The 19,311-nt window shown below is 39.6% G+C and overlaps 1 protein-coding gene and 1 long non-coding RNA gene across 3 annotated transcripts; one reads left to right on the top strand and one right to left on the bottom strand.

Moving 5' to 3' along the window:
* Positions 1 to 1,546: 1,546 nt before the first annotated feature.
* Positions 1,547 to 5,714, bottom strand: Ccdc179 (coiled-coil domain containing 179). Its single transcript, XM_010621271.3, has 4 exons — positions 5,596 to 5,714; positions 5,052 to 5,096; positions 3,383 to 3,487; positions 1,547 to 1,624 (listed from the first exon to the last, which is right to left on the bottom strand). Exons 1-4 carry the CDS (start codon positions 5,641 to 5,643, stop codon positions 1,613 to 1,615), a joined length of 210 nt encoding a protein of 69 aa, XP_010619573.1. The 5' UTR covers positions 5,644 to 5,714; the 3' UTR covers positions 1,547 to 1,612.
* A 69-nt stretch (positions 5,715 to 5,783) lies between these two features.
* Positions 5,784 to 7,648, top strand: LOC104860186. Of its 2 annotated transcripts, XR_779604.1 has the most exons (4): positions 5,784 to 5,850; positions 6,831 to 6,891; positions 6,981 to 7,172; positions 7,409 to 7,648. It is a non-coding gene; the product is annotated as an uncharacterized LOC104860186 (long non-coding RNA). The 2 variants fall into 2 exon arrangements; XR_779603.1 differs by having other exon boundaries at positions 6,831 to 7,172.
* The last annotated feature ends 11,663 nt before the right edge of the window (positions 7,649 to 19,311 follow it).

The raw sequence follows: 19,311 nt of genomic DNA, 5'->3' as shown, positions 1-19,311 counted from the left end.
TTTTGGAGAAGTTCTGGAGATGTTGTTTTCACTCCCATCCCACCCTTTTGGACAAACTCAAATACAAATAGACCTGTACAGGATGTGATTTTTAAAGGCCAGTGCTGCTCTGATCATTTCCCCACGTCTTTTGGATTGTTTCTGTGGCTGTAGCTTCTGTGTCTTCAATTTCAACATTTTATGTTTTTAATATAGTATGTTGTTCATTTCCTGTAGTAAAATTTTAAACATCAGAATTTTAAATTTCAGTTCTGTAAGGCCCATTGAATTATTTTAATACCTTTCTGTCTCTTCTTTCTGATCATATTTTTCATTATTAAGCAATTAATATATTTATTTTTTCTAATTCTGCCCTCTGTTTTGTTTCCAGGGCGTGATTTCCCCTGATTAATGTTTTGTTTTTTCACATGTGGGCATGCATAGTAATTTTTTCTTCGATAGAAGACACTGTGAATGTTACGCTTCTGGATTTTGTAGTTTCCCCCTGAAGTGTTGCCTGCGTCCTGGTGAACAATTATTGTGGGTTAGTCTGATCACAGTGGTCTCCTTTCATTCTTGGTTTCACTTATCACAATTTCTGCTACCCTTACTCAACCAGGGTCTGAAAATATTAATAGCTGCCTTAACATTCTCAAGAGAGAGAAAAACTCCATATTATATAACATTTTCTACAATGTATTGTTGTGCTCTATTTTATTAAAAGCTTTCGTTATGAGTCTCTTATGTTAATTTATAAATTAAACTATCATATGAAACATGTATAAAAAAGCCTACTGTATATAGTATTCAGTATTAAATGTAGTTCTGGCATCCCCTGAGGTTTTGGGACGGTCTCCTGGTGGATTACGGCAGACTCCTCTATTTCAGTTTCGGTCAGCTTTCTTGGGCTGGTCCAAGAAAAAGAGATTGTACATTGGACACTGCAAATCAGGTATCAAGTACACTGCATGGTCCAGTAGTTGGTGGTTCTTTCATGTAGAAGACAATTGTGATTATTCCATCTGTGACTTAGAAATTACTTATGTAATTAAGCATTTTAACAAGCAAGCATTTTAGAAAGACATATAATTTATTTTATGCACAAATTTAAAATTTTAATTCAGTATCCAACTTTTACCCTAATGGAAATTATACTCTACTACTTATTTGCAATATCAACACACTGCAGAGGCTTTAGCTACATGAAAACTCTCCTAGGACTGTTTAAAATTTTAAAAATTTTAACCACAAGTCATTATGAATATGCAACGTGAATCTATTTTCTATTATTATTAAAGCATACATCTTCATATCAACATAAGTCAATGTAAAAATGTAAACATGAGTGGAATATTATTTTCAAAAGTCTAAGTTTATTTTTTTAAATAAAAAAATCTCAAATGTACCAAAGAGAAGAAAGAAGTAGTATGGTGTTTATAAAATTTGAGAGCTTTCGGTTGGTTGTTAAATGAATGCACTATGTTTATTTTGTTGAACTGTGTTTATTTTGTTGAAATGGCAGAGTATTCCCTTTATTTTTCAATGAAGTCAAACCATGATATGCCACTCGATGTTAAAAATCCATGTATTTTGGGTTGGATCATGATTTCTTCCATATAAACAACGAGCTTCATCAAGATGGCCACTAGAAAAAAGTACAAGACACAAATAAAAGAAATCCAATTAAAATGTAATATATAGGAAAAGCTCACACAACTATAAATTATCTAGAAAAATCTGTCAAGATGAAGTCTTGTATGCAAATAGTATTGCATATAACAATCTTCAACTACAGATGCTATTCTTTTTATTTTTAGTAGTACATGTTTGTAATACTTAATCATGACTTTCATGGTGGAACATACATGTGACATATTTGTAATTCTTTTTTATGTCCTCCTCTTTCTCCCTTCCCCTCTTCCTCCATGTCTCTGTCTCTTTGCCATTTGCAGCCCATCTATTTCCCTGTTTCCTTTTATCTGTCTTTTATTTTACTTTCTACATTATTTATACTTTGGATTTCTCATGAGAGAAACCATATTGTGTTTAAACGTGTGCGTCTGATTTATTTCACTTGTTATGTTTTTGAGGTGCATCTGTTTTCCTACAAATGACTCAAGTTTAACTTTCTTTACAGCAGAGTAAAGTACACCAGGCTTTATCAATTTTTCTGCTGATCCACATTTGGGGTGCTTGTAAAATGTGGGTATTAGGAATTGCACTGCTATAAATGGGGGTACACGTGGAACCCTGTCGTGATGTCTTTCCTCTGTCATGAAAATACCCAGCAAGACAATAACTGGATGGAATGGAATATCGAGTTTTATGTTTTTGAGGCATCTCCACTCTGTTTTCTGAAATGATTTGCTCTAGTTTACACTCCCACCAACAATGTAGGGGTTCCTTCTCCATCCATTACAGCCTCAACAACATTAGTTATTATTGGATTTCTTGGTGATGACTGTTCTTTCTAGAGTGAGAGGGAATCTCACTGTTGTTTCAGTTCGTGTTTCGCTCATGGCCAGTGATGTCAAACACTTTTTCATATATGTCTGAGGCAATTGCATTTTCTCTGGGAAATGCTATTCTAAATTGAAGTAGAGTCCTGTTCAGGTGAAAGCTAGAAAACCTTCTTAGTGAATGAATCTTATGTGAACATGGGCATGATATAAAATATATTCTCTTTGAATCAGACTACAAACACTGCAAGCAGGAAGAATTTCTAGAAAGCCAGACTCTCTTTATTGGCAATGTAAGCCTGATCTGGAGACGGACTGAGAAAGATCAGGGCTCCCCAGAGAACTGAACAAGGAAACTGGATTTTTACCCTGCAGAAAAGTCAGGAGTTGGAGGAAAGTAACAGTTGCCCTTAATTATCTGAGGAACCTTCAAGTAAAAGTGCCATTAATTTCTACCACGTTACAAGCAATATAAAATAATACCACCTGTAAAAGGACCATGGACACATCATAATGTTAGAACTTTGAAACCCTTGACAACAATGGAATAAATTGTGATCCTTACAGAGTTTTCTGATATTTCAGGTGTCGAACTGAAAGCTCAATAACTGTCAGGAGATTTCATACTTTATTTTCCAAACAATGTAATCGAAAAGGTGGAAGTGAATAAGCTCGGACAGCCATGAACATGGTCAACACAGCAACTGGAATCCAACAGGACGTGGTTTCAGAAAACGCTGTTTTACATTAGACCACGGACCCCAGGGGACACCTGTGGATGGGAGAGCTAAATACTGAGGACTTGAGCAGACGAGGTTCATGGTACCTCCCGTCTGAAATTACACATTTCTCAAGGGAAATAGGACAAAATAACACTTCGATTGAATGTGAGGCTGTCAGTTGGGTTAGGGACCTGTTAATTTCAGGGACAGCTCCACACTTACCAGGAGACCCGGTTCTGGCATGGGAGCTGGTCTCATAAACTGCTTATTTAATTTCCTCTTCTCTTTCCTGAGGTTGCGCATGTAAATAATGCGCTTATCTGCAGACTGTGAAAATGGAAAGAAGCAAATCATATTCTTTAGAACATATACATGAAATGCACTGATTATATTTTTGTTTTGTATCAATGAGATAAAAACAATCAACAGTGATTTGTATAACTGATGGAAGAGGAAAAATCCCTTTCCTTTGAGTGTGTCAGGCACAAGCAAACAAACCAAACTGCCTGGGGGCTGAGGTGGGAGGATCACTGCAAGTTCAAGGCCAGCCTTAACTGGAGCCAAGGCTCTGTCTCAACAAAACAAAACAAACAAAAAAAAAGCCAAACTTGGTGCATCCCCAGGGTTTCAAAGGAGACTATTTAGTGCTGATTCCCACTTTTACACCCTGCATATTTCCATAAATCCAGATTTATGGGTATGTATGCTTCATTTTATTTTGAACGTGAGTATTTAAAATCATCAAAGACATTTTCTTTATAGAAATAAGAAAACAAGTACTTTTATTTCTTCCTCTTAAATGTTGCATTTTATACCTGGCTTTTTATGTCTCCATTGTATGACATCTGCAAGTAACGGGAGATCTAGGCAATTACCCTAGAGTGCTTTGAACATAATAAAATGTGGTATTAAACAGAGAATATGAGGAAGAGAGTACGGTGGTCCATGCCTTTAAGCTAATGCAAGATCACTGCACGTTCAAGGCCAGCCTGAGCTACACAGCAAGACACTGTATCTAAACAAATAAAAATAATGAAAAATGAGAACTCATTCACTGCCAACAGCAATGTAAATTAGTATAAAATGTTCCAAAACAGTGTACCATTATTTTTAAAACAATGACAAATTTGCTTGCCTTATACTTTAGATTCCATTATGCCTAAATAACCAAATGAACATCTTGTGTACATGGGTTAAAAAAAAGAAACTTCGTAGATGTTCACAGTAGGAAATTGTGGAACTGACCTGATACCCGTGAATAAGAGAAAAGATGATGAACTTTGATACATTCTACACTGAGATATTAAAAAGCAGTGAAAATAAGGAAGTGTAAGCGTGGGCAGGAACACAGACTAACTTTAGGAGCAATGTTGAGAAGAAAGAATAAAACATACACTGAATTTTGTATGATTACATGTTTACAAACTTAAAAGCAACCGCAACTCAAAACTACAAGTTCAGAGGCACACATGTGACAAATCTTTTAAAAGGAAGAGATGGATAAAAATAAAATTCCAAACAGTAGTTACCTCCAAGAGAGATGTAAGGAGGCACATAGAGAGGAAAGTCCCCAAAGAGGTTCAGGTATACTGGAATGGTTTCATTCTCAAAGTGGAAATAGTTGTACTACTATAGTTTACACATTATAATCCTATACATATGTGTTTGTGTATGCATCAGATGTTATATTTAACATGACATTAGAAGCTATTTAATTCACCTTGACTAAAACCCATTCCAATAGGACTTTGAGATTCCATTGTTTTAAGAAAGATATCACAGAAGTGTCCAATTAATAACATTGCTGCACCCTGAGGTGACACCACACAGAAAGGAATACGTCAAAAGCACAAGGTCGAAACAACCAGCATTTAGTTTATTTAAACATTACCTGTCTCGTAGTGATTTGTGAAGGGTGAGGATGTCTTGGTCCTTCCTGCATAATATACAAAATTAAAATGCACACTTGAACACACCAAAGAATAGAGACAGCACAGAATCAAAATAACAACAATCTGAGCTAAAACTAGAGTGGGAGAATGGAAACAGCATCATGGGAAAAAAAGAAGCAGCTCTGAACTAAATTCCAGGGGACAGGTAGAGATCTGAGATTTATTTAGGGGGAGAGTTCACATTTTATTTTTAAAAAATCACATTCTTGGCGGTGTTTCATCTTTGTGGCACCCCTGGTTTTCACGGGGGAATCCAGTCACCGGGCACCTGGGAAATCTGCGGTGACTGCGGGGCGTGCCCAAGAGGCTTGGGTTGTAAATTTACCAGGTTCTCCCCTGCTGACTCTCATCCTTTAATCCTAAAGCATTTTTTAATCCTTTAAGTACCCCCTCCGGCCCCCCACTTGATCACTGTTTAAACCCAAAGACCCGCAGCTTGGGTAGGAGTCAGGGCTGGGACGGGGCGCGGAGCCCCACACTCACAGGGTAGACCTGGGCGGGCTCTTCGTCCCGGACGCGGGGGAGACACATGTCCAGAGCCCGGCGCCCCTGGGCGCCTCCTGCGGACCGCAAGGGGGGCCCCGGCTGGACACCGAAGCCTGTGGCGCCGTCACAATGGTTACTGTTCCCCTCGAGGCCCCGCCCTTCCCAAGCTTGGATGCTGCCCCCCTCTTCCCCCAGTGTGAGTTAGGGGTGTCAGCTTGCCAGGATTCCGGCTTCCTCTGCTGGGAGGACCAGGTGACAACCTTGGCATCTTTTCCTGTCCTCTCTGTGTCCTCCCTGCAGCAGGAGCTGGTGGTTTATCACTTCAGCGGCCTCCAGCGAGCCATCCCAACTGTCCATCGGGGTTCCAGGGTGGGATGGGTGTTGGAGGTGGAGATTTGTTTGTTTGTTTGTTTGTTTTAGGGACAGGGCCTCACCATGCAGTTCAGCCTGACCTTGGACTCACTCTGTAGGCCAAGCTGCCCGGGAACTCGCAGTGGTCAGCAGCAAGCAGCGACAGCAACCCTCCCTTCTCTTTCCCAGGATAGCCCTTCCCATCCACAGTGGGCTAATTTAGTACCACACGCCCATAGTCTCAGTATCACACACCCTAGAGCCAGCCTAGGCTTTTCCTCAGGAACCTCATGTGTGCAGAAGCGGGGCTTTTGGAAGGTCATCGGACCATAGGGCTCTGTGCTCATCCTGGATGAATCCAAGCATGAGTTCAGAGCTAAAGGTGCTATTGGGAGGTGGGTCCTTGTCCGAAGGGGCCGGTCATGGGCATGACCTGGAAGGGTGCATTCTTGTTCCTGACTCCTCCTCTCTCTCCTTCCTGGCTACAATGGCTTGAGATCGTTTTCCTCGGCCATGCCCACCTGTGTCTGTTTTCCTTTGTCTGCTTTTGAGTGAGCCAACCATGAACTGAAACCAACAGCCAGAATAAACTGAGGGTGCTGGGTAAATTGTCCCAGGGGTGGCATTGTCAGGCATGGGCTGGTGTGATGAAGGAAGGGCAGGAAACACAAACTGCCAGTGTGGAAAGTCTAGGAAACTGGAAACAACTGCTGCTGGAGATATTAGCACTGCCAGGCAAAATGTGGTTCCTGAGATTCCGCTACTGGGAAGAATGGAATGGACAAGATCTCTTTCCCCCACCTGCCTGTTAGTCTGTCACAGACCCCAATTGGCTGATTCCAGGACTAGAGCTTGCTACATTGTCAGCTGTCTTCCTACAGAAATCAAATATGCATATGTCAACATTTACTTCACAAAGGCGATGGAAGAGTGGGTTTAGAGGTGAGAGATAATAGCTTCGTAAGAGGCACAGGAACTATCGTGCCCTAAATCACAGTCCTTTTGGGGGTCTCGGTTATCCCCCAATCCAGGTTATCACTGGCGTTCTGAACAAGACTGAAGTCTCAGGCTCAGTGGTTCTGCTGCCTGCCTCACAAGCACAGGGTCCCGAGTTCGATCCCCAGTACCAACAACAGCAACAAAAAGACTGAAGTCTCAGAATAGTGAGCTGACCAGGGTGCTGGCTGGAGTCGTGGCTTCGTGTGGTTACATTATGTCAGGTGGTAAGTGGCGTTTGTGGTGCTGTGTATTTTAAGATGATGTTAACATCGAATTCAACAGAATAAAGGAAAGCATCCTCCACATTGGGGTTTGAAGAGATGGAAAGACTGAGCCTCCCCAGGATCAGACAGGATGCTCTTGCTTGTCAGAAATGGGACATCTACCCACAAGTGATAGAACTTCAAATACCTTTGTAAATTCCAGGTTAAACAAATTGAAAGAGATATTTTTACTGCAGGGCTCTTCAGAACCCATAACAAGATGAGGAATCCAAAAGTGATGATGAATTTTCAGAAAGGCTTACATTAAACACCGTTTCCCCAGTTTTCTTGCCTTTGGGTTACCTCTCATACTGTGCTTTGTATAAATCTCTCACTCATACTCTGGTTTCTCTTCAGATTACATAAATCTTTCTCCTTTTATAAATCTCTCCCTTGGGGTAATAAGTGAGGGTCGCACTTATTATATCTGTGGATCATTAGGGCCATTGCAAGGGAAGCAATTAACCAGACAGCATCGTTAGAAAGCTAGACGTAACAAAGGGCATCCTTTTCGTTATTCATGTGAAAAATTGTCTTTCGGTTGGACATTTTCCAAATCTGTATCACAGCTTCTGGTTTCTAAAATTCCCCTAGAACAGCAGATAAACCAGGATCTGACTGAGCTGGAAAGAGGCAGGAGCTGACAGAGGTGAACTGCTGGCTGGTGGTGCCCTGTATGTCTCGGGCCTGGGAGCTAAATAAGCACGAAGGCCTCAAGATGGAGAGAGGATAAGGCAGAATAGCTTTCAGGAGAAGGAACAGGGATAGAGAGACTCCACAAGGCACAGGAAGCTAGTGGGAGGCCCGGACCTTTTTCCAAGATACTCGTACTAATGTGTGGGTTATGAAGGTGACAGAGGAAAGATAAGGAAGTCAGAATTCTTAAGAAATGGCTAAAGGAGAGGAGGGACTATTTAAGGGGCCGCTTCCGCATTAGCCCGAGCACCAAGAGACTTATGAGTGGGGTATATGATTGGAAAAAGTCAAGTTACCTGGGCCAAGGTGGAACTGAGAGATGAGGTTAGAAGAGGAAAGGGAAACGAAGCAAAGGTCCAGCCTCAAACAAGTGGTGACTGCTGCATTTCTGCTTCTGTACACTGCTTGCTTCACCCAGCACTCTGTCTTGGGCTTGAGGGAGCCGTTGTGCTATTTGCCCGCCTCCCCTGCTTCTACAAATTGTTGTACTTTCTCCTAAGTTGTTGGAGCCTGATGGGCACGTTGGTCCTCCTGACCGTGGCTGACCTCTGCCCATCTCACACCTGCCCCAAGTGATCAAGGTTACCCCACAGGAAAAACATAGTGAGTTGCCTTTTGTCAGGTCTCTCAGGATGGTTCTATTTCAGAGATTTTCCTCCATTACTTTGTTTTGAAAAAATACTGTTTTCCAGGAAAACGCATTAGTTGCAAATGACCCTAATGAATACTTGCTTCCAGTATTGTAGTTATCAAGCTGCATCAGTAAAAACTCAAGGCAAATAAATTTTGCAGTTATCTCTTGGGTACCACATCGTATTAAGAGTTCTGAAAGTCATTGTAAACAAGTTTTTAGCCATCGTTAAAATTAATAGAATAAATCAATGACTACATTTTGGACTTTGAAGACACACACTTAAAAAAATAAAATAAACAGTTATTTCAGGGTTGTGTGAAAGCATACTTAGGCAGCCTCTGGGTATGTTTTCAGCAATGTGCAACAGAATCTTACTAGAATACTCAAAGTGTTGCAGTTCAAGGCCTTGAGGTGGGAGTGAAATTGGTATGTCTTTGAAGATTGCCGTATGAGATATAGAATTGGCTCTAGAGGTTATTGAGACAGTCATGTTGAAAATGTATAGGAAGAGGCTGGCTAAGATTGCTTAGTGAAAGATCAGCGTGGAAATTAGTAATATTTCTAAACTAATGTATTACTTATATGGTACAGGGATCTATCAGTTCAACCAACCACAGATTAAAAACTTTAAAAAAATTGTGTCTGTAGCAAATACGTACAATCATTTTTGGTTCTTTATTCTCAAAATAGTACAGTATGGCCATGATTTAGGTAGGCTTTATGTTGTATTAGGTATTATAAGTAGTCTAGAGATGATTTAGAATGTACAAGAGGATGTATGTAGTTTATATGCAAATACTATGCCATTTTATAGACGTGACATGAGCCTATGTGGGTTTTCATCCACAATTGTCACACTTTCCATGGATACAGAGGGATGATTGTATATGGCATAAAATGAAGCTTTGTAAGACAATGAATAAATGAAGTAATACAAGTGGACATTTGAATATTTTATCTACTTCTCTAAAATTTTAATTAGTCAACTGGACAAAAATCCTTTGTCAATATTTGCCCTCAAATGACATCTTTTTTCTCTGAGTTGGAATACTTTAAGTTCCTATCAATTCTGTATTTTAATTCAAAATGTGTAGAAAGTGTTGAAAACACCCTCTTAATTGAAAGATTCTAGTCTATCAGCTTATGAGAGAGAGAGAGAGAGAGAGAGAGAGAGAGAGAGGCACCAACACAGACACAGGGACACACAGACACACGTTCACACACTGAAGGACAGTGTAAAACATCTGCTCAAGTCTTCCAGGAGAAAGATGTGGAAGCCTGCTTTCCTGGGTTGCTTACTGATGAGATCAAGGTTACAGGCTCCTTGGTTCTTCATCCTCAAACACAAACCTTTATGGGTAAATGTAGGTCTCTATCATAAGGAATCTCTGGTAGATCATCAACGACACAAAATAGACTTTTCTTGTTAGCGGTGATCAGTTTTCTTAGTGAAATATAAACAGTTCCTCCTCATTAGCCATGATCTCTGGAGAGAGAGAAAATACCATTCATGCTTAGTTTCTGTCTGGTGAAGATTTCCAGAAGAGGTGATGCTTTCCTGTTTGCTCCTGGAGATGACATGAATAGTGGGTTATTTTGCTGGAATTGTAATTATATCCTTAAGGCTTCTAACACTGATGTTTAGGCACCCATCAAAACAAGTGCAAAAGAGTGACTAACCATCCCAGTTTATGATCATTGAATAGCCTTGATCTGATCAGGCCATACTTTAAGTGGCGAATTATCAGGTGCATCTCTGCTAGGTACTGCGCATTTGTAGGAATTCCCTATTGAGCAAATCTTGCTGTTTGGGTCTGCAGTGTGTTAGATTTACAGTCTATTGGGGTTACTCATAGCTCCCTGATTCTCATTTTTCCCTGTGTTCATATTGTCATTTTATAAAGCAAAAAGTATGCATTCAAAGCCCCTCCCATTAAAATATTTTAAGTCTTTATGTTATACTTATTGGAAATAACCTATATTTTATAACAAAATTAATTTACAGTTAGGATTTAGTGATAAAGAGAGCTCTTTCAGTACTTAAAAGTTTCTAAAATTTCAAATGGGTAGGTGGGTTGAAAAGGAGTGAATGTGGTAAAACTGTCATCCTGAATCACACTGACTTATTATTTTGAGAACACAAATGAAAACACATAACATTAGAGTCCAGATAGCACATAAACCACTAAATGTGAGTGATTTGTTTGGTACGACCCTAATCCCGGGAGTCTGGATGAGATAAAAGGGGCAGAAAGATGCCGTTAAGGTCTGTGGTGGCTTTTGCTGTCTCCTGCCACCATGAGCTGTTGACCCTCTCCATACTCCCTTGGGACCAGACAATTATGGATGGAAAACTCTACGAACGGTGCATCAAATCAACCCTTCCCCTTTTAACTTGGGGTGTTGGCTATTTTTGTCTCAGTAACGAGAGAAAAATAAGTAAGACAATTGCCATTCCTTTTTGACACTTATTTAACACATAATGCATCCCTACATCTGCCATTTCCTTTAAAATTATAAACTTTGGGGAAAAGGTAAAGTGACTATGGATACTTTAATTCTGCAATTGAATAAGAAAATGAAACTCAAAGAATTAGAGATCAACCAAGATCATTCCTGCCAACGTTTATTGTGAATAAGTATATGTGGAAAACTGTATTACTTATCCTTCAGTTCTAAGACTGCAAAGGCTTATACAAGTAGTAGACTGAAAGGAATATGACTTGGTTTCATAATAAGGAGGCTTTGGGGGAAGTTAGGCTCAGTGAAATGGTACAGTAGTTATTCATGCCCCGGCGAGCCTCACTTCCCTCTGCCTGTCGGCTGTACTAAGTGCTGGGGAGGTGGACTTTTCTGCCAATGAGGGGTCTGGTCACACCCAGCTAGTTCTGAGCTCCCAGCTGCCTTCACAGCAACACCGTCTTCACTGCCAGCTGCAGGAGGAGGCCCTGGACTGGAGTTTATCATCCACTAACAACACTTAAAAACTCATAGTTAAAAACTCCTGATCAATCACATTAAGTGAGGTCCGTGTTAGTCAATGAATTGAGCATACGCATTTTAATTGGTAGAAATGTTCTTGTCTTCAGGTTGAATTTAACCAACACTTCAGGACAGTGGCATATCCTTGTACCTTCTTTTGGACTTTTAAAAACCTAAATACCAAGAAAGGTGATTTGCACTGAATGGTTGGTTTTAGAGACACCAAGTCAGAAAATCAGGAGGAACAAGTGATATGCAGCCCATGGAAAAGTTAATAAACTGATTTTTTGGTAAGAGTTGTAAAGTTTTGACAAGCATCGGTATTCATCAGAGTTAGAAAATCTTCTAATAGGCTTTGTGAAGATTACATTTATGTACTTTCCACATTTACCCAGAACAGAGCAGAAAAAGCAAGATTTTCAGTGCAAAGGTGCTTTGGCCCTAATTTGTGTGTGTGTGTGTGTGTGTGTGTGTGTGTGTGTGTGTGTGTTCTGATTTGGAATAAGCAATTTATGATACAGCTACCCTGCATCTCCACTTTCTTTTCAAATTTCACTTTTATTAGTACAGGTTTGCAGTACAGACTGATTTACATGCATTGTGTGGGGTTAACATCACGCTTATACCCACCCCATTTCCCTCCTCCCTCTCCCCATCTAGGGGATAATGTTATTTTTTTAGAATTTTAAGATTTAAGTCATAATCTTTTCAAATATGCTAAAGTATTAGTTTGTTTTCCTCGTGAGTTATGTGAGACTAATTTCTTACGTGGTTAAAATTTTCATGGGGATTGTAAAAGAAGAAATAATGAGTCACCAAAAGGGCACATAATAGGACCTTTCTCCATACCAATAAACAGAAAGCCCAGTTATTTATAATAATATGTGAATAATTCTTAGAAGCAGGATTTCTAGCTACTTTGTTTCCAAGAGTGATTAGAATTCCTATTTTCCAGGAACTGCTGTTTGTATTTGTTTTCAGAAAAACGATCCGGCAGGTGGCGCCAAAATCATAATATTTACTCGAGTACAAATTTGTGGAGGGAAAGGAATCAAAAATTACTGCTTAGCCAGAAGGTGGTACTAGGTGACCACCCTTTAAAACCCCACATCCTCTTTTCAAATACTGATCTTCAGTTTACTGGATCCCAGGATTTACAATTGGAGTATGAAGACAGTATTGTTTCAAAGTCTTCTATATCTTCAATATCTTCAAAGTGAAAGGTAAATAAATTATAACTTTTACTATAAAAGAATTCTGACCAGCTCATTAAAGCAAGAAAACCTTCTCTAGTTTAATTTTCATCACTCCTAGGTTTTGCAAGGAAAAAAACATAGCATATTTAAATACTTTTTTTTTTACTTTTCACTTTATATCATTCAATATATTTAGAAAACATAGAAACCCTATGTTCTCTGCCTTTTTTTTCTTTTTTTGCACTGAAAATCTTGCTTTTTTTACTCTGTTCTTATTACTACTTAAGGAGATTTGGGTAAATGTGGAAAGTCTATAAATGTAATTTTCACAAAGCCTATTATTTGTGATTTATTTGTACTTACTTATGTGTTTATTTATTTGCAGTACTGTGGATGAAACCCAGAGCTTTAACAATGAGCTACATCTCCGGCTCTTTTTTTTTTTTCAATAAACTATGCTTCTGTTTTGAGACAGAGCATCTATAAGTTTCTAAGCTGTCCAGGCTGGGCTGGAAATTGCAATCCTCCTGAGTGCTAGGGTCTCAGACATATCTCCTGCTGGGCTTCTTTGTCTTTTCTTCCCGCTCCTCCTGTAAGAGTTTGAAACATTCAATGCAGAGATTAGAAACCTTCAGACACACTTTCTGCTATGTTTAATCAGAGAAAAATAGTGTCAAAATATTTTAATTGTATTTCATGGACCTTTATAAAATACAGTTGAATATTTTTGTCTATGCTTTTGCCAATGTTTATGTTTTTACTTGCTTTAAAACAATAGGAAGTAAATAAATTCATAATTTCCTTTAACTTTTCATATTAGCAGAAACCATTTTTTTTCCTTTGGTGTTTTGAGACAGGGTCTCACTATGTAGTTGAGACTGACCTGGAACTCACTATGTAGCCCAGGCTGGTCTCGAACTAACAGAGATCCTCCTGCCTCAGCTTCCAGAATGCTAGGATTACAGGCGTGAGCCACCACACCAGGCTCAGAAACCATTTTTTAAACATCATTGCCAAGCCATTTAATTCTAAATATTTGCCTATTGAATGCTCTCCCATACATCCACTTCTCATCAGGCACTATGCCCTCTTCATCCTGCTGTGGGCTCCTGGCCCATTGCGATGACTTTCTAGGAGCCAACTTACGTCCCCTGCACTCCCACAACCTTCTGTCACGAGATCGGATTGACATGCTGTCAACTCAAACTTGATGTTTCACCTCTGGCCTTAAAAGCCTTCAATAAATTTCCACTCCGGTTAAACACCCAAGCTTTAAACATGCCCAAAAGGTCCCCTTCTGGGTCTGTCACACACCGCTCTTCCCAGTTTTGGTGTCATTGCTACAAAAAGTCAGCTCCCTCTCTTTCCCGGATGCCCTTGCTGAATCCTGATGACCAGGGTCCTCTGCTTCTGGACTTTCCTCAGAAGGGTAAACATCTTGAAAATGGGAAACGTCTTTTCACCCACTGCTGCCCTGCACCTACAGGTTTTATGCAAGTTCTTCCTGGAGCCAGCAGGACTCTTCTCTCAACTCTGCATCTGTGTGTCTGGGACCTGCTCTTCAAACTCCAGGATCTCGCTCTCCAAGGGAAGTGAACCCAGCCAGAGCCTCTGTTCCGTGCTTTCAGGGCTGTGGTGAACCCGCCTGTGATTGGACCTGGTTGTTTTAGGGAGGAAAACTGAGCACGCTCCCGTGAACTTCGTGAGGACCACGGTGTAGTCCTCATGCTCACCACCGTGGGTCCCTCGAAAGGGATTCTTGTTAGGAACATGTGGGAAAGCTCCCAATACATATTAATAAGTTGATGGAATGAGTGAACAGAGAAAACATCGGAGGACTCTGAAAAGTCTAATCTATGTGTAGGACTTAGAACATCTCTTATTGGTAAGATCTTTTTTTAGACAAGGCTTTATTACATGCAGGCTGGGATTGAGCTCACTACATAGTCTAGGTTGGCTTCAAACTCACAGCATTCCTACTGCCTCAGCCACTTGCGGGCTGGCATTACAGGAGGGCATCATCATACCCAGCCCTTGATAGGATATTTACCTTAAGAGAAAGCTTAGGAAGAAGCTGACAGCTGTTGTCGGGATCTGCCAGACTGCCTGTGAAAGAGGAACGGAGCTTTTAAAATTTGCAACCCCAAAGGCATGATCTGAAGGCTGATAGGAATAATCTTGTTATTAAAAAAAAAAAAACACACATTTCTAAAAGTAAAACAATTTCCGTGGTAGGTGGATAACTACCCAAAACTGCAGTGCTTCGAGGACTCTCGGTGCTTCACTTGGAGTCAGAGAATTGCAGTCTCTTAGCTTTGAAATTTTGTGGAAGCCTACGCTGAGCTGGGTGTGAATCCCTTCCAGCCTGGGATTTAAATTTCATTGTGTTTAGGAATTGGAAGGATGTGCTATAGCCCTAATGCCATCTTCAACACCAGCTCCAGCTGGATCTCATATTGGCCAAGAATTTTTGGGATGCACTTGAAATAAAGACAACTAGAAGTGTTTCGAAGCACATTATTTCCTAACTAAAATGACCTATTTCAAACTTCATTTTTCTTGCTCTAAATTTTACTGAGCCACTGATAAAACTTACTGAAACATTTTTGAGAATACATTTGGATTATGGATCAATAAAGCATGTTTAATTTGGTTTGGGGGCTAAACTCCATTCTGTACTTAAAATATATTAACCTTATCCATCTGACCCATGAATATAAGTGGATAATGATTTCTTGTTCCATGGACTTATTTTTAATGTATTGCAGGAAACAAGGGTGAAGAATTTTGTAATTCATCTAATTCCTGACTTTTGCACTCTAACCCAGATTTTACAGCACAAATAATAAAGCAATACTCAGGCCTCATGGCATACAAATGAAGTAGCTCAGTATTTTTCATGCTTAAATTTGCTGTGTATTTATTCCTTTTAAATTAATTTTTTGATTGATGTATAAAAATTAAACATTTTATGTTGTACCCTGTGATATTTTAATATCTGCATACCTTGTGTAATATCTAAATCAGTATATCCATAACCATTCCCTAATTATCATTTCTTTGTGGTAAAAATATTGGAAATTCTTTCGTTTAGCTTTTTAGGATTCTGTAGTACAATTTCCTTCTCTGTAGTAGCCTTACTGTGCATAAAATACCAGAACCTCTAACTAATTTAACTATACCTAACTATAACTAGTCTTTGTTAACCAACTTATCCCCACAGTGTCCTCCATAACCTCCCTAGCTTCTTGTACCCAGTCTTCTTCTCTCAATTTTGATGAAAGTAACTTCTAAAAAATTTAATGTATGAGAGAGATTACATGGTATTTGCCTTTCTGTGCCTTTCTTACTTCACTTAACATAGTAACCTTCACTTAGACTCACGTCCTAAGTGACAGGATTCCATCATTTTCATGGCTGCATTCTATCCCATTATCTGCATATACCCCTGACCTTTATCCAGTCACCTGTCGATGGACTTGTAGATTGTTTCCATGTCCTGGCAAGTGTGAGTAGTGATGCAATAAATGCAAGAATTCAGGTGTCTCTTTAACATAGTAATTTTCTTTCTTTTGGATATATACTCAGTACTGGGATTGCTGAATCATATCATAATTCTATTATTAATTTTTAAGAGACTTCCATACTGTTTTCCGTGATGGGTATACTACTGTATATCCCCATAGCAGTGTGCATGGGTTTCCTTTTCTAAATGTCCTATATCCTACCGGAATTTCTTATCCTTATCTTTTTGATGATAGTCACTGTAATGGGAGTCATATGATACCTCACTCTGGTTTTTATTTCCCTGTTGTTTATTCAAATGATTGTTCCCATTATTAAGTTGAGTATCTTATATATTCTGAACCTTAATGAGTGACCACTTGTATACATTGCAAATATTTTCTCTAATCTGTAGTTTGTCTTTTTAAAATTTGGTTTCAGTTTTGAGTCTGGTGTTTTCTCTGTTGCTTGTACTCTTCCAGCCATATCCAAAAAATGCTCTTTGCTCTTTCCAAAGTCTTAAAGTGCTTCTTCTGCTAGTTTCAGTTTCCAGTTAAGTCTTTTGTGCACTTCCAGTTGATTTTTGTACCTGTTGAAAGATAAGGCTATATGTTTTGGTAGACAGAAAATATCAACTATACTTGAAGTATTTTTCAGATCACTTTTTTTAATTAATTAATTTCATTGCTATGTTTAAGGTATACAATATAATGACATTCATCATTAGAAATTTGCGCCTTTACATAATCCATCTTGGTTCTTATTTTTTCCCATTCCCCTGCCCTCTCTTCCTATCTACAAAGACTTTGTTTTCATTTAGATCACTTTGACTTGTAAGTACATACACTGTAAGTACATGCAATGATACATAGACTCTCTGTTTTCAGAGCCCAAAGCAGGAAGCACTGATAAAGATAAGCAATATGATAAAGATTATGTAAGCTACATACATTGCAGGCACTTAAGAAAGAGGTACTTAATGCATGTTGGCGTGGAAATCATGTGTCCTTCATCTATGCTGCACAGAAAGAAAGCATAGAGGCCCTTGTACTGTGTGTTCCCATTTAAAAGGGTGGAAGGTAATGAGAACGCATCCTAAATGTCAGAATGTTCGGACCCAGTGTCTCCTCTGTTGTTATAGGATGGACAGTGGGACTGGACATTATGACAGCTACAAAAAGGAGCGCCGACATATTTGGTGCACTTTATTGGGGGCCAAATATTTCCCATATTCATTTGCTTTAAGAAAATAAAATCCATAAGGACACGAAATAATTCAATTTGATGTCGCCATTGTCTTATGAGAATAAGAAAAGAGGGAGTGAATCACAGCCAGATAATCTTAATTTCCAATGCACACTGTCAAAATTTAGAATTCTGGTGCGAAAAGAGTACTTGGGGAATCATACATAGAGATTGGGGTATCTCAGCACACACCTCCAGTTCATTGGCATGGACGGGTTGATTTTGTTGTGTCTCACAAAGAGGAGACACTTGAGACTTTGTAGACATCTCTTTAGCCTGGAAGCTTTCAGGCAATGCTCACAGCTTCACTTCAGCCCTTGTTTAGCCTCTCATGGAGCCCATGATACCTTCTCCTCAATCTGCCTTGCTTTAGGGAGGCCCTGGCCTTCTGCAGGAAAGGGCAGTTTCTCCCAGCTAAACTGGCGCACACAGAAGGCAGAAATAGGCAGAACAGAAGCGCTAGATGGGACATGGCCGGGGGGCCTGAGGTTCAGGATGCAGTTTCCTCAGGAGAGGGAGGAGGAGGCAGGAGGGAGGAGGAGACCACGGAAATCAGGGTGTGGATGATTGAACATTAGCAGAGTAGTAGTTGATTGAAGCCCAAGTGTGAGTTACGGTGCTTCTTAATCAGGCGCAAGTTATTTACATGCATGCTTTATATTATTTTAGTAAGCAGCAAATATTCACAATAAAATGTACAAATTATCTGCATAAACAAGCCTATGATCAAAATCAGTTTTCCACATAACGGTGTAATTGAGAGGTTTCTTGCCTGATGCCTCTTTTTGCTCAGAAGGTGCTTGTAGCCCTGGAGATTAAGTCTAATTTAATCTAGTAGGTTTAACACAGTGATTTAGTTTCAGAACACAGAAGCCGGTGTATATTTATCAGAAGTAGGGTTTTTCTATGACAGGAGAGGCAGAGAAAGTGGGCTGGATGCAGTCTCATTTTCATATGGTGTAAACAATTTTTTTGCACGTTATGGTAAGGGTTCCCTTTAAGGTCTGACATGACTTGTTGCTCTCTTATGAAAAGAAATACAACAAGACCAAAACACTAAGCCTTACTCAGTGCTTACCATTTTTCAGATGTTTGGGACACTTGCACATACATGTTCAGTTTTAATTATAGAACACCTGGAGAATTCTGCTTCTGGTGGGGGAATAGGTGTAATTTCCCCACTGCTTCCAGTGAAGGACAGCACCAAACCATAGAGGAAAATATACACCATTATTTCTGTTACCTCTCTGTCTCTATCCGTGTTCTCTCTCTCTCTGTTTCTATCCCCATCCCCATCTGTCTGTTTAAAGAAATGATGAAAGATGTGGAAAAGACCCACTAGAGATCTTTGGGACAGAGGAATGGTATCACGGTGGGAATCACTGTTTTTGTTTTGCTCTGTTTTTTTCCCCCCATATATCGGAATCCACGATCCAATCAACCTTCCAAAAGCTGCACCTGGGATCTTGGGGGACATTTTAGATCTAAGCTATAACATCACATTTGCTGTCTGTAGCCAAAGGGGCAAAAAAGGGGCAGCCTAGCAAGGTAGAAACTTTTAAACAATAGAAGAAGGAATTTCTAGGGAGAGAAGAGTAGCCCCTTTACTTTTTGTGCACATACACTTTCTACCTACATTCCTTCTCCGAAAAAAAATGTGCAGAAACAACCGTAAGTATCCCTGGCTAGGAAAGCGTCGGGAGTGACATGCTCGCTCCCTATAAACTGTAGTACTCAGATTATTTTCTATGTATTCAGCTCTTCTTCATCAAGTCAGTAAGCAATAGTGACTAAAGAGAGTAGTAATAAATGTAATCATATTTCCTGGCCTGATGCTGAGGCT

The sequence above is a fragment of the Fukomys damarensis genome, unplaced genomic scaffold (genome assembly GCF_012274545.1).
Source record: "Fukomys damarensis isolate Sample0158 unplaced genomic scaffold, DMR_v1.0_HiC HiC_scaffold_16, whole genome shotgun sequence".
Taxonomy (NCBI): domain Eukaryota; kingdom Metazoa; phylum Chordata; class Mammalia; order Rodentia; family Bathyergidae; genus Fukomys; species Fukomys damarensis.
The sequence above is the reverse complement of the archived record's forward strand: the minus strand, read 5'-3'. Positions and strand labels throughout refer to the sequence as shown.

Bases quoted from the DNA above. Each gene is read 5' to 3' on its own strand.
- Ccdc179 (XM_010621271.3), bottom strand. From the start codon at position 5,643: ATGTGTCTCCCCCGCGTCCGGGACGAAGAGCCCGCCCAGGTCTACCCT. The intron at 5,097-5,595 runs GTGAGTGTGGGG...TATATTATGCAG, and splicing joins AGCCCGCCCAGGTCTACCCT to GAAGGACCAAGACATCCTCA. The intron at 3,488-5,051 runs GTAATGTTTAAA...CCATTTTCACAG, and splicing joins CACAAATCACTACGAGACAG to TCTGCAGATAAGCGCATTAT.